The sequence below is a fragment of the Oncorhynchus masou genome, chromosome 13 (genome assembly GCF_036934945.1).
Source record: "Oncorhynchus masou masou isolate Uvic2021 chromosome 13, UVic_Omas_1.1, whole genome shotgun sequence".
Taxonomy (NCBI): Eukaryota; Metazoa; Chordata; class Actinopteri; order Salmoniformes; family Salmonidae; genus Oncorhynchus; species Oncorhynchus masou.
In genome coordinates this window covers 57,491,367-57,505,719 of record NC_088224.1, presented here as the reverse complement: position 1 = coordinate 57,505,719, position 14,353 = coordinate 57,491,367, and the positions used below count along the sequence as shown (strand labels likewise).

Here is a 14,353-nt window from a genome sequence, read left to right as displayed (position 1 = left end):
CCTGGTAGGAACAGACCACACCCTCTCTCTGTACCTGGTAGGAACAGACCACACCCTCTCTCTGTACCTGGTAGGAACAGACCACACCCTCTCTCTGTACCTGGTAGGAACAGGCCACACCCTCTCTCTGTACCTGGTAGGAACAGACCACACTTATAAAGCGAGGAGGGGTTGACATATGAGGAATACAAAGAGCCTCAAGGTAGGTTGTTGTATGATGAGGTCCAGGAGTTTTTACCTGACCATAAAGGATCCAGAGTTTTCCCGTAGTCAGGAAGACCTCCTGACCCTATTCATTGTGTATATCAGACCAGTACAGTACAGACTTGTACATTGCACCTCAGTGTTGATCTGAGCTAGCTATCTACCTCTGTATGGATTAATGGATTGGAGAGAGTAAGAGAAAATGGGATTAGGATTAATGGTGGGGATAAATGCTTTGGGGGTTTAACGTCAAGACAGACAATAAGACTACAGAGAACCCAGCTTTTAATTAAAGCTGTTCTGTGTTTGGATCTGTGACAGGGACTGGGAGCAGGGCGGAACTCAGAGATGTACTGTACAAAAGGGAACAGAGACAAGCAATCTTTCTCTGTGTTTTAATCCAATTCACCCAACTAACATCAAACAGCCCGAAAAATAAAAGTAAATCCATGTCATTTACATTTGTGAGGAACAATCCCATAGAATAACCCTTTTTGGTTCCAGGTAGAACCATTTTGGGTTCCATGTAGAACCCTTTACACAGGGAAAAAAAAGGTTATACCTGGAACCAACAAGGGTTCTTCACAGGGTGCTCCTATAGGGACAGCCGAAGAACCCCTTTAGGTTCTAGATAGCACCATTTTTTTCTAAGAGTGTGTTTGGCATCTGTAAGCCCACTAACACATGGCTATGTTGCAGGTGCAGAATGCTCTACTCAGCTTCAAGGAACTCCTTCATTCCAAAAGTTCAGGTATGTTCTGGTCATGATGCCGTTTGTAGATGTTCAGGCATTAGAACCAGTGTACAGGTGTAGGATCTTGACCTTTTACTTGCAGTGGGCTACATCAGGGCCACACAGAGTGTTTCTTGGTGGTCTTAATCAAATCTACTTTGAAAACAAAAGTATAGACCTCACACACATGATTATGGGCTTAAAAAAAGAAGACCCCTTTACCATGTCAGATATAAAACTGTTTGAAAAAGACAGATGGGATTTTTATTTTAAAAAATGTTATTAATGATAAAAATTATAAAAAATATGAATAACATTCCACTCGTGAGGCCAATGAGGGCGCTTTTGGTCATTGACTGCAAGAATGGGTTACTTTGACCACTGCTGTGGCAGCAATATACAATCCTGCAGCAACATGATTTTAACATTTAGTCCATAATGTTGCTTGATCGGTGGATAGGCTATTAGCTAGCTAATATCACACGACATGAAAAGTGCAATACTGTTAATCTAACTGTGTGTTTATGGGAATTTATGTAAATCACAAAGCTCATCTGCATATTCTCAGCAACAAAAGAGTGATGAAAATCAAGATCCTGCCTCTGTATTTAAGAGTGATTCTTTTTCAGATGATCAGTTGGCCTGGGACCTGAACACCAATGATTCCAGCACACCTGACTCACTACATCAAGACCAATTTGTCCATGTGAGAAATGCTTTTTAATTTTCTTTTTATTATCTTCCCCCTCGTTTGTGATTTCTATAGGCGGAGCAGTGCTCAGTATTTCTCTTCTGTTATTTTAATCTCTGTCTTTCTGTCCGTTCGTCCGTGTCCCAGTATGTGTGTCAGTATGTCTCGGGACTCTCTGAGGAGCAGTTCCAGCTGTTTCTGGAACACCTCTCCCTGTGTAGCCGGGAACACGGCTGTGCTGAGAATTTGAGGCTGTGGACAGAGACGCTCTCTCAGGCCTTCTCCCACTGTGACTGTACTAAGGTGACTGACTGCTCATCTGCTCATCTATCACTCCAGTGTTCATTTGATCAATTGTAATTACTTCGCTACTATGGCCTATTTATTGCCTTACCTCCTCACGCCATTTGCACACACTGTATATAGACTTTCTTTTTTTTCCTACTGTGTTATTGACTGTACGTTTGTTTATTCCATGTGTATCTCTGTGTTGTTGTTTGTGTCGCACTGCTTTGCTTTATCTTGGCCAGGTCACAGTTGTAAATGAAAACTTGTTCTCATCTAGCCTACCTGGTAAAATAAAGATGAAATTTAAAAAAACACAATTTTTAAATAAAACTGACTGAACCATGCCTAACCACCTCCATTAACACACTTTAAAAAAAAGAAACTCCATTCCCCATTAGCTCGTCACATCTTTCTACTGCATAACGGATTGTAGTTTGTGATGAAATTATCGCAGAGAATCCCATCAGGATTAATGGAGGAAGTCATTTAACATAATAAAAGTGCTTTGAGATCTGATGAAAGAATCTATTTGTTGGTTTAGACTGGGTGTCTGGACAGACAGAGAGTGTTGGTCCTTCTGCTGAGTTTCTACCATGATCAGAACGAGAGCACACAGGAGTCCATGCATGATCCTAACCACTGTGAGTAAACATACACACACACACGTACGCAGGCACGCACGTACACATGCTAGAATGCATTCATACACATACAGATACACGCACGCACGCGCACACACACACACACACACACACACACACACACACACACACACATGATGGTCACATAAGGCCTGCAGAGTAACAATCACGAGTTAATGGTTCTGAATATCTACAAAACTCACCTGATATACTACAATGTAATGACGTTGTCCCAATATGTGCGTGTAGCTCTAGTCCATCTAGTGGACAAGTTGTGGTATTACTGACGTACTGCCTTCACGTTGAAAAGCGTATGCTTACTGACAGAGGGGACATAGACATGTCATTGTTACCGTACTTCAGCTTGAATGTTCAAATCTAAGCAAGGAAAACAATACTCATTGGAGAATCAGTATTCAACAACAACAACAACAATAACAGCAACAACCACAATTGCTCTACAGGGCCATTACAGGGACACAACCACATGACCTGTGGTCTCCTTGGAAGCCCTGTAGCCATGGACACAGAGAAGACCTGCATGCCATGTGATGCTGGACAGGGGGACATGCCGCATTCATGCCATGAGATAAAGGAGGGAGAAGAGAGGAAGGGAGAGGGGAACAGGGTTACCCCCACGGAAAGCCTGGAGCTGGGGCACCAAACTGCCATAAACAGCCCAGAACCTCCAGAGGACCGGGGGAACATAGAAGAGGGCATGAAGGGGACAGGGTCAGACACCCCAGCGCTGGACATAGAAGAGCTATGTGTTGTCATGGAGTCTGGTCCCCTACCTGAAGGTGAGTGTGTTGAATTCCTTGGTTGTTTACATTTGCATTTTAGTCAGAGCAAGAGGCTTACCTGTAAGCTTGAATAAATAATGTGATACGAGCAAGAGCAGTGTTCGGGCTTCTCTTTTGTTTGAGGTGTACATTTGACAAGACACAGAGCATAAGACTACAACGGAGACTTTAGATACAGTTCGAGAAACAAAAAGCTCTGAAATAATGTCCTAACAGAAGCAGAGGATCCTGGGTCACGTTGGACCCTGTGTGCCTATGACAGTCAGACGGTGAGCCGAGGGCAGTTCCTGCAGCTTGCGCTCAGCTTCCTGGGCAGAGCATCCAGTGGCGCTATGGTGGACAGCCTGGCTGAACACATCAAAGCTGGCTACAGAGAGAAAGAGAGCGAGAGACTGCGCCGGCTGCAGCAGGTGATAAGAGATTTAAGCGAGACGAGAGGAGACGGTGAAAGAGCTGTCTGTGGCCCGTAGAAATGGAATGACTAGTGTGCTGTACTGTGCTGTGCAAAAGCCGTGGTCTGAAGGTCTTTCCCCGGTCTTCTATTTCTATCCTGTAAACTGTGCCCAACTGTGTACTTAGGCCTTATGGGCTGTGTCGAATTAAAATAATGAAGGTTACTATGTTGTCTTTAGTGTAATGAGCAGAAAGAAGAAGACAGGAGGTCAAAGGAGGTGTCGTCTCTTTTCCTCTCCTGGGACAGCGAGGGCAGAGGAGCTGTGGACAGAGAGGAGGTGGAGCAAGAGCTAAGTCTGTACAAGGATGGAGCAGAGGAAGGGGCCTTACAGAGAGGTCAGAGGTCACAGGGACTTGGCTGTGGGGGCTAACCAACATAGAGTAGACCCACCCGCAAGCAAAACCGGCTGAAATGACGTCATTACAACCACATTACAATGAGAACTAACGCTAATCTGGTTGTAATGCTAATCTGCTGTCCCCACAGCTAGTCTCTCTTAAAGTAGTTGCTGTGCTATGGGTGATGATTAAGTCCACCACCTGTGTGTGCTGTGAAGACGTTAGCTGTCCATTTCGTACAACCTTAACCACACAATCTCTCTTATGCCCCCCCCCCTGTTCAAGCCTGGCAGCATGGTGAGCCACCTCTCTCCAGCTGCTCTGTCCTCTCTCTGGGACAGTTCCAGGCCTTACTGAGGGCTTTCCTGGTGGAGCTGACTCCAGAGGAGGACTCAGGGGTCTGGGCCTTCCAGGAGCTCCTGGTCTACCTGCAGGAGCGGGCAGCCCTGCGAGGGGGCAAGGACAGGGGTAGAGGGGCTACCAGGCAGGCCTGGCGGCAGGAGATTGGGAGAGCAGCCCAAAGAGGTGCAGCCCAGATGGAGCCTGTTTATGGGTCTGTGTTTAGCGCCGTGCTCAGAGTGAGTCTGACACGTGTAGAATAGTGGAACAACACCTTACATTTCAGACATGACAACATTACTGTAGTTTCACTTTAACCAAATGGCTGGTCAGTAGCATACAGAAGCATAAAACAATAGTCAACAGTCGGAAATAGGTACTATTGAATAATTATTGTATAATATGTATACCGCTTAAAATAAGTTGCTTCGGAGATTTGTGGTTCTATAGAGATCATCTTTTTATCCTTTTGGTCATAAGCGTGCCGTTGAACCCTTTTTGGTTCTATATTGCTTCATTTCTTCTTAGACTCTTATGGTGAGTGTGGATTTGTTCGAAGACAGTTTGTGTAGTTTGTCCAGCTGATCACAGTATAGCACTTTGTTACTGTAAAGAATTTTGTGGCAACTGCTGACCTAAAAATAGGCTTTATGAAATCAATGTGATTTGAAGCCACGCTTGTCTGTGTGTGGCAGGATGCAGAGGTGAATGCGGAGGGGAAGCTGTTGAGTGTCTCTGTAGCCCTGCTGGAGGAAGGGGGCTCTAGGCTGCGTTACGTGGCCTGTACTACTGAGGATGCCCGTCTGGTCCTCAACAAGATGCTCCAGCCACACCAGGCCCCTGTCAGGTCAGTGTCAGGAGATAGCTCTGCCCTTGTTAGCGACACATCAATCAATCAACCAATCAATCCCACAATCAGTCGATCAATTTAGCCTTTAGTGTAACCGTCTTACCCATAGCAACATGTCAGCGGCAGCTCGCGTCTATGTTATTTGTTGGACTAGTCGTTTTGGCCTTTAAACCATCCCCTCTAACCCTGTTGTCCATCTATGCTCTCCCTCCCTCCCTCCCTCCCTCCCTCCCTCCCTCCCTCCCTCCCTCCCCCTCCCTCCCTCCCTCCCTCCCTCCCTCCCTCCCTCCCTCCCTCCCTCCCTCCCTCCCTCCCTCCCTCCCTCCCTCTAACACCATTTCAGTTTCAACTATAGGCAGATCTGAAGTGCTACTGTTTCTTATGGTATTTGGGATCACAGAAAAATCTTTCAGAGCCTTGTTGCCCGTTATTGTAGCTATCTTCTCACTCTCCCATTATAGGATCTTTGACTGTCTCTTTTACTGTTGCTCCCTGCTGTAGTTTCTCAGCCATAGAGAGCTGTAGTCCAGTGCACGTGCCCAGAGTGGGCGCTCACGGACGGGTCTACCTTTTCGACGAGTCTCGAGCCTCTTCACAGTGTTATGGCTCGTTTATCGCCATTCCTATATTGGACCCCCGAGAGCAGGGACGAGCTATTGGGGTGCTGGGTCTCGACACACTCCGAGATTCAAATGACACACACCTATTCTCACGCCATGAGATAGACTTCTACCAGGTGAGAAGAATGGCCGCTCCCAGATCTGTTTGTGCTGTCTTACCAACTTACCAACATTTGGCTGACAATGACCATAGGAGTTCAAATCCAATCAAATCAAATTTTATTTGTCACATACACATGGTTAGCAGATGTTAATGCGAGTGTAGCGAAATGCTTGTGCTTCTAGTTCCGACAATGCAGTAATAACCAAGTAATCTAAGCTAACAATTCCAAAACTACTACCTTATAGACACAAGTGTAAGGGGATAAAGAATATGTACATAAAGATATATGAATGAGTGATGGTACAGAGCGGCATAGGCAAGATACAGTAGATGGTATCGAGTACAGTATATACATATGAGATGAGTATGTAAACAAAGTGGCATAGTTAAAGTGGCTAGTGATACATGTATTGCATAATGATGCAGTAGATGATATAGAGTACAGTATATACGTATACATATGAGATGAATAATGTAGGGTATGTAAACATTATATTAGGTAGCATTGTTTAAAGTGGCTAGTGATATATTTTACATAATTTCCCATCAATTCCCATTATTAAAGTGGCTGGAGTTGAGTCAGTGTGTTGGCAGCAGCCACTCAATGTTAGTGGTGGCTGTTTAACAGTCTGATGGCCTTGAGATAGAAGCTGTTTTTCAGTCTTTCGGTCCCAGCTTTGATGCACCTGTACTGATCTCGCCTTCTGGATGATAGCGGGGTGAACAGGCAGTGGCTCGGGTGGTTGTTGTCCTTGATGATCTTTATGGCCTTCCTGTGACATCGGGTGGTGTGGGTGTCCTGGAGGGCTGGTAGTTTGCCCCCGGTAATGCGTTGTGCAGACCTCACTACCCTCTGGAGAGCCTTACGGTTGTGGGCGGAGCAGTTGCCGTACCAGGCGGTGATACAGCCCCCGACAGGATGCTCTCGATTGTGCATCTGCAGAAGTTTGTGAGTGCTTTTGGTGACAAGCCGAATTTCTTCAGCCACCTGAGGTTGAAGAGGCGCTGCTGCGCCTTCTTCACGATGCTGTCTGTGTGGGTGGACCAATTCAGTTTGTCTGTGATGTGTACGCCGAGGAACTTAAAACTTACTACCCTCTCCACTACTGTTCGCCCTGGGTTTTCCACTGCACAATACAGCCATTCTAGCCAGGTCCCAGATCTGTTTGGCTGTATTGTGCAGTGTAAAACCCAGGGCGATACTTCTATAACGCTCAAGGAGTATTCAAAAAAAGTAACTATCCTAAAAACACCATTCATTAGCTTTGACTCAGTAATAATATCCTATTTTTGCCCAGGGCGTGAGCAGTGAATTCAGCAGAGCTCTCCAGCATGTGGTGACTCGCTGCAGCATACTGCACATTGTGGAGAGCGCCTCACTCTGGCTACACAGCAGAGTCTCTGCCGTTCACAGTATCACCACCTATCTGATGGAGCCTTCAGACGGACAGGTAACTGAAGAGAAGGCGGTGACATCAATCCTCTGTAGGCTACGTTCTGTACACAGCGCTCCTACACCAAATCAACCATTTAAACAGATATCTCAACGCAGCATGAGCTTAGCCACACGCCCTAACCATTCAAATTCAGCTACACAGAGGTTTCCGAACAAGATATCAAACCAACTTTAAGTCGGCTAATGAGCACCCTTTGCAGGGCAGTGGCTACTCTCTGAGGAAGATGATGGTGATGGAGGGAGGTTCTCGTCGCTCCCATTGGCTCTCCCCTCCTCCTTCCTTACGGCGCTCAGATCACTTCCCCAGGTAAATCATTGGACCTGTTTTAGTCTGCAATGTATGGCTTTGCTAGTACTGCAAATGCAATGTCCAACCTACTCTAATGACACATTGATCTACCAGCCTATGACAGTCTATGGAACTGCTGTGCTATTTATCCTCCAGAGTCCACATGAGGTTCTAGCCTGATACTAAATCTGTTTCTGCTGCGTATACCAAACAAGACAATGACCATAGGAGTTGGCAAGACAGCCCAAACAGATCTGGGACCAGGCTAATGTAGATCCACCCTCTGTTCCAGAGACTACCTGTTCCAGTGCTGTGACACCTCCCAGGCTGGGCACTATGTCGTGTTTGGGGCGTACAGACTGGTGCTCCCTGTGAGGGACTCAGCTGGGTGGGCCCTGGGGGTGGTGGACATGGAGTTAGAAACCCTCTTATCGGGCCACCAGAGGGGGCTGCAGCCCCACGAGCGCCGGGACCTGTCGTCTGCAGGGAAGGCACTGCAGGCTGCCTGCGTTCAGCTGCACAGAGAAAGCACTGGGCCGAGCAGGCAACACACACTGCTGGGTGAGAGGCATGGTGTTAGGGAACGGGGAAAGCTAAGAGGCCAAACCAGAGTATAATAGGACCATACTGATTATTATTGGTTCTAAGTCATACATACAGTGCATATTACATACGGTCCTGCAGTTTTTCATGTAACCAATTGCCATCCGCAAAATCCACAAAAGTTAAATGACCAAGACATGCCAAGAAATTGGCATATTAAGTCCGTGCTAATCTAAGACAATATTTCTCTTCTACAGAGGCGAAGGGCCTGGGAGGGGAGCGGCGGGCGTCCATCTTGTTCCTATGTTTCATGCTGGAGCACCTGCGCGTTCGCTGTGTGTCCGGATTGGACCAATCAATTGTAGCGGCGCTCCAGGTCTCCCAGGATGCATTTCACCACTTCCATGTCAGTCAAGTCGTGAAGGCGGTGCTTCTACTGCTGTACCCTGAGAGGGAGGGTTCTGTCCATACAGACAATTGGGACCAAATGAAGATGGTGAGAATTTCACTAGGTTTGAATGCAAGCTTGTCTCTATTTGCATAATGGAAGACAATGGTCCTATTCCGAGAGCATACATTTTGCTTAATCGCAGATCACCAGCGGAGCAGACTGACTGATCTAAAAATAATAATGAGTAGTTATTTATGATGAAAGGGGATTTGGAGATCAGTCAGTTTGCAGTAGCCGACTGCAATGTAATTGATCTCAAACATGACCAATGTGTTTTTAGTAGGCCGACTTGATACATCATGAGGATATGTATCTCTTTTGACTTCCAATTACCTTTGACCTTTCACATCAGATGCTGAGCACTGACCTGGGCTACAGGCTGGCCAGGTTTGAACCCTTAGCCAGGGCAGTGACAGTGGACAGGGAGCTGGTCCACAGCTGCATAGCAGGTATGCCTATGAAAATGAATCCACCTCTGACAGACACACTCCGGGGTGAAGTTTCCCATAGATACAAATCTAGGATCAGCTTCCCCTACCCTGATACTAGCATTAACCATCACTGGGGGAAATTCAAAATGGACCCCAGATCAGCATCTAGAGGCAACTTCACCGGTTCACCCTACACCTGCAGCCTCGTCTCATAGACCAGACATAACATAGTAAATGAAAATCCAGGACACTGAAATTAATTTGATATGTTACTTTTGGTATGGTTATACAAGAGGGTGATCGGTCAGGGTTGCTTGTTCACATCTCATCACTGACAACTTTAGCATTTTAGCTAATTAGCAACTTTGCAACTACTCACTACTTTTTAACTACTTTGCATCTACTTAGCATGTTAGCCAACCCTTGCCCTTACGCCTAACCTTAACCCTAACCTGACTCCTAACCCTAACGTTAACCCTTAACCCCAAGCCTAGCTAATGTTAGCGTTAGCCACCTAGCTAACATTAGCCACAACAATTGCAATAACATAGACTACGAATTGTAATATGGAACATATCATACGAAATGGATGACGGACATCTCCAAATGAATACATACCATACCAAACGCAACATATCATAATAATTTGAGTGTCCCGGATTTTCATTTAACATGTTATGTCTACCCCTGAGTCCAGGTTGACACCTGAAAGACCTGTAACATAAAACCAGTGTCATGCCCTGGCCATAGAGATGCTTTTATTCTCTATTTTGGTTAGGCCAGGGTGTGACAAGGGTGGGCATTCTAGTTTCTGTTTCTATGTTTTCTGTTTTTATGTTTTGGCCGGGTATGGTTCTCAATCAGGGACAGCTGTCTATCATTGTCTCTGATTGGGAATCATACTTAGGCAGCCTGTTTTGCCACCTTAGTTGTGGGTCGGTGTCTTTGTTAGTGGCCTGTATCGCCGAAGTAAGCTTCACGGTCGGTTTCATTATTCTTTGTTTTGTTGGTGACATTTATAAATAAAAAGAAATGTACGCTCACCATGCTGCAACTTGGTCCGGTCATTTCCACCCTAACGATGGTTGTGACAGACCTACCCACCACAAATGGACCAAGCGGCATGGCCGGGAGGAGGATCGTTTTCTGGAGAAATGGACATGGGAGGAGATCATGGAAGGCAAGGGACCCTGGGCAAAGGCTGGAGAGTATCGGCATCCAAGGGAGGAGATCGAGGCGGCGAAAGCAGAGCGGCGACAATACGAGGAGTTGGCACAGTGGAGCAGGCACGAGGAGGGACACACGAGGAGATTGGCTGAGTCAGGTTGGAGACCTGAGCCAACTCCTCGTGCTTACCGTAGGGAGGGTGGTACCGTTCAGGCACCGTGTTATGCGGTGGAGCGCACGGTGTCTCCAGTGGGCGTTCACAGCCCGGTGCGCTACATTCCAGCTCCCCACATTGGACGGGCTAAAGTAAGCATCCAGTCAGGATGGATGGTGTCGGCTCAGCGGCGCCTGGCCTCCAGTGCGTCTCTTCGGCCCAGGATATCCTGCGCCAGCTCTGCGCACTGTGTCTTCGGTGCGTCTGCACAGCCCAGTGCAGGCGGGCGAAGGTAACTATCCAGCCAGGACGGGTTGTGCAGGCTCTACGCTCGAGACCTCCAGTGCGCCTCCACGGCCCATTGTATCCGGTGCCTACGCTAAGAACCAAGCCTCCTGTATGTCTCCCCAGCCTGGTGAGTCCTGTGCCTGCTCCTAGAACCAGGCCTCCTGTATGTCTCCCCAGCCTGGTGAGTCCTGTGCCTGCTCCTAGAACCAGGCCTCCTGTATGTCTCCCCAGCCTGGTGAGTCCTGTGCCTGCTCCTAGAACCAGGCCTCCTGTATGTCTCCCCAGCCTGGTGAGTCCTGTGCCTGCTCCTAGAACCAGGCCTCCTGTATGTCTCCCCAGCCTGGTGAGTCCTGTGCCTGCTCCTAGAACCAGGCCTCCTGTATGTCTCCGCAGCCTGGTAAGCCCTGTGGCAGCTCCACGCACCAGGCTGCCTATACGTCTCCTCACTCCAGTGATGATCCATGGCACGAAGCCTCCAGTGATGATCCATGGCACGAAGCCTCCGGTGATGATCCATGGCACGAAGCCTCCAGTGATGATCCATGGCACGAAGCCTCCAGTGATGATCCATGGCACGAAGCCTCCGGTGATGATCCATGGCACGAAGCCTCCGGTGATGATCCATGGCGCGAAGCCTCCGGTGATGATCCATGGCACGAAGCCTGCAGTGAGGATCCATGGCACGAAGCCTGCAGCGAGGGTACCCAGTCCGGGGCCTGCAGCGAGGGTCCCCAGTCCAGAGGCGCCACCAAAGTGGGGGGAGCCAGAGGTGGAGCGGGGTCTGCGTCCCGCACCAGAGCCGCCACCGAAGTAGATGCCCACCCGGACCCTCCCTTATAAAGTCAGGTTTTGCGGCCAGAGTCCGCACCTTTTGGGGGGCCAGGGTATAACTAGGGTGGGCATTCTAGTTTCTTTATTTCTATGTTTTCTGTTTCTATGTTTTGGCCGGGTATGGTTCTCAACCAGGGACAGCTGTCTATCGTTGTCTCTGATTTGGGAATCATACTTAGGCAGCCTGTTTTGCCACCTTAGTTAAATAAAGGTGAAATCAAAATAAAATCAATAAAATCAAAGGGGAATGTGTCTGTGTTGTATCCAATCCATGCATTGTATCCACAAAGTGGGGGCTTTTAAGTGATATTTAAAGCTGGTTCTTCTTCTGTTTCAGGAGTTGAAAGGAGGGAGTTGGGGCAACATGGATCATTACCACTGGAGGACCTGTATGACTGGGTATCCATCTGTTTGTCTATCTGTTCCTACTAGATTCAAGTTTGAATGTTTATTCACCACGTACACAGGATACAACAGGCATAAAACAGAACAGTGAAATTATTTCCTTGAGAGGTGTTTCCCAACAATGCAGAGATGATATAGATAACAGAACATTAAAAAAAAGTTTCATTAAAAACCGCACGAGAACAGTGATGTGAGTTAGAAACATGAGAATGCAAGTATATACAGTGCCTTGCGAAAGTATTCGGCCCCCTTGAACTTTGCGACCTTTTGCCACATTTCAGGCTTCAAACATAAAGATATAAAACTGTATTTTTTTGTGAAGAATCAACAACAAGTGGGACACTCATGAAGTGGAACGACATTTATTGGATATTTCAAACTTTTTTAACAAATCAAAAACTGAAAAATTGGGCGTGCAAAATTATTCAGCCCCCTTAAGTTAATACTTTGTAGCGCCACCTTTTGCTGCGATTACAGCTGTAAGTCGCTTGGGGTATGTCTCTATCAGTTTTGCACATCGAGAGACTGAAATTGTTTCCCATTCCTCCTTGCAAAACAGCTCGAGCTCAGTGAGGTTGGATGGAGAACATTTGTGAACAGCAGTTTTCAGTTCTTTCCACAGATTCTCAATTGGATTCAGGTCTGGACTTTGACTTGGCCATTCTAACACCTGGATATGTTTATTTTTGAACCATTCCATTGTAGATTTTGCTTTATGTTTTGGATCATTGTCTTGTTGGAAGACAAATCTCCGTCCCAGTCTCAGGTCTTTTGCAGACTCCATCAGGTTTTCTTCCAGAATGGTCCTGTATTTGGCTCCATCCATCTTCCCATCAATTTTAACCATCTTCCCTGTCCCAGCTGAAGAAAAGCAGGCCCAAACCATGATGCTGCCACCACCATGTTTGACAGTGGGGATGGTGTGGTCAGGGTGATGAGCTGTGTTGCTTTTACGCCAAACATAACGTTTTGCATTGTTGCCAAAAAGTTACATTTTGGTAATATATACATGTAAACAGAAGTAATTGTGACCAGTAGCAGGATAAATAGATACAGAACTTACAGAAAGTATTGACACCCCTTTACCTTTTCCACATTTTTCCACATTTTGTTATGTTAAAATTGAAAAATCTAAATTGATTCAATTGATATTTTTTGGTCACTGGCCTAAACACAATAATCCATAATGTCTACGTGTATAGACGCAAAATGTCAAAGTCAAAATGTTTACAAATTAATAAAAAATGAAATGCTGGAATTAATGTCTTGAGTCAATAAGTATTCAACCCCATTATTATGGCAAGCCTAAATAAGTTCAGAAGTAACAATGTCCTTAACAAGTCAAATAATATGTTGCAAGGACTCACTGTGTGGAATAATAGTGTGTAACATGCTTTTTTAATGACTACCTTATCTCGGTACTCCACATATTCAATTATATGTAAGGTCTCTCAGTCAAGCAGTTAATTTCAAACACAGATTCAACCATAAAGACGAGAGAGGTTTTCCAATACGTTTCAAAGAAGGGAACCTATTGGTAGATGGGTAAAAAAAGAAGAAGCAGACATTGAATATTCCTTTGAGCATTACACTTTGGATGGTGTATCAATATACCCAGTCACTATAAAGATACAGGCGTCCTTCTTAACTCAGTTGCCGGAGAGGAAGGAAACCGCTCAGTGATTTCCCAATGAGACGAATGGTGAATGGGTGTACAGTTACAGTTTAATGGCTGCGATAGGAGAAAACTGAGGATGGATCAACAACATTGTAGTTACTCAACAATATTAACCTAATTGACAGAGTGAAAAGAATGAAGCCTGTACAGAATAAAAATATTACAAAACATGCAACATGTTGCATGCCTGTTTGCAACAAGGCACTAAAGTAATACTGCAAAAAATGTGGCAAAGCAATTACATTTTTGGCCTGAATACAAAGTGTTATGTTTGGGGCAAATCCAATACAACACATTGTAGGGTTGGGGATTAACGGATTACATGTCAACCGTTACATGTAAGGGATTACAAAAAACAGTAACTGTAATCCATTATATACCAGCAAAAATATTGTAATCCGATTACAGACACTTTGGAAAAACTAGAATATTACTTAGAGGATTACTTTTAAATTCAGAAAGGATGTTTGCAAAGAAAAATCTTTGACACTTCTCTGTTTTCTCAATTACATTCAAATCAGCATTGTACAAAGGGGCAAGTTTAAGTATGTTCCACCTGAGCGAGTCTGACCCCAAGTCAGAGACCACTATGATGA

At 45.9% G+C, this 14,353-nt stretch overlaps 1 protein-coding gene and 1 long non-coding RNA gene across 2 annotated transcripts; both read left to right on the top strand.

Annotated features, from left to right (window-relative positions):
* The first annotated feature begins 929 nt into the window (after positions 1-929).
* LOC135551504 (uncharacterized) lies at positions 930-1,951 on the top strand. Its single transcript, XR_010457322.1, has 3 exons — positions 930-955; positions 1,567-1,643; positions 1,776-1,951. It is a non-coding gene; the product is annotated as an uncharacterized LOC135551504 (long non-coding RNA).
* Positions 1,952-8,656: 6,705 nt separating this feature from the next.
* Positions 8,657-12,354, top strand: LOC135551503 (EF-hand calcium-binding domain-containing protein 5-like). The gene is made up of 3 exons (XM_064982712.1): positions 8,657-8,848; positions 9,156-9,252; positions 12,012-12,354. Exons 1-3 carry the CDS (start codon positions 8,663-8,665, stop codon positions 12,104-12,106), a joined length of 378 nt encoding a protein of 125 aa, XP_064838784.1. The 5' UTR covers positions 8,657-8,662; the 3' UTR covers positions 12,107-12,354.
* The last annotated feature ends 1,999 nt before the right edge of the window (positions 12,355-14,353 follow it).